The sequence below is a fragment of the Sphaeroforma arctica genome, assembly GCF_001186125.1.
Source record: "Sphaeroforma arctica JP610 unplaced genomic scaffold supercont1.12061, whole genome shotgun sequence".
In the NCBI taxonomy this organism is placed as follows: Eukaryota; class Ichthyosporea; order Ichthyophonida; genus Sphaeroforma; species Sphaeroforma arctica.
In genome coordinates, this window is record NW_014028497.1 from 261 (window position 1) to 766 (window position 506).

General features: G+C 39.1%; 1 protein-coding gene across 1 annotated transcript; it reads left to right on the top strand.

The window, feature by feature from the left end:
* Positions 1-226: 226 nt before the first annotated feature.
* Positions 227-418, top strand: SARC_17781 (hypothetical protein; the record flags this gene model as incomplete). Its single annotated transcript, XM_014288132.1, has 1 exon — positions 227-418. A coding segment is annotated over one exon (192 nt), but the record flags the coding sequence as incomplete, so codon positions are not given.
* Positions 419-506: the final 88 nt, after the last annotated feature.

Genomic DNA, 506 nt, shown 5'->3' on the forward strand with positions numbered 1-506 from the left:
CTCCGTGCCTATATTTACATCCCATTCACCTAATAAACGACTCATACAGATACACATCTCATCCGCTTTAACACGCACATATGTACATACACATACACATCTCATGCACTTCATAACGCACATACATACATACAAATACACATCTCATCAACCTATAACCCACACATACACTTGCACATCTCATGCTTATCACACGATGCCTATGCACACTCGCCCGTCTCAATAGGTCAACAATGTGAGTAGTTTGGACTTCAACCCTCGGCTCAACACGTCCTCATATGTGAACGTAGTCAGTGAACTCGAGGAACGCGAAGTGGCTCTAAAGGGACTACGAATCAACATTGCGGATCAGACGGTGTACCCAGCATCATTTGGCCTGCACAACGATGTGCTCAATATGGTGGCTAACCTTTGGTAGGGAAAGTATATATGGTATATATGTACATGTATATATAATTACATATATATATATATATCAATATATATATATGTATATATATATATAT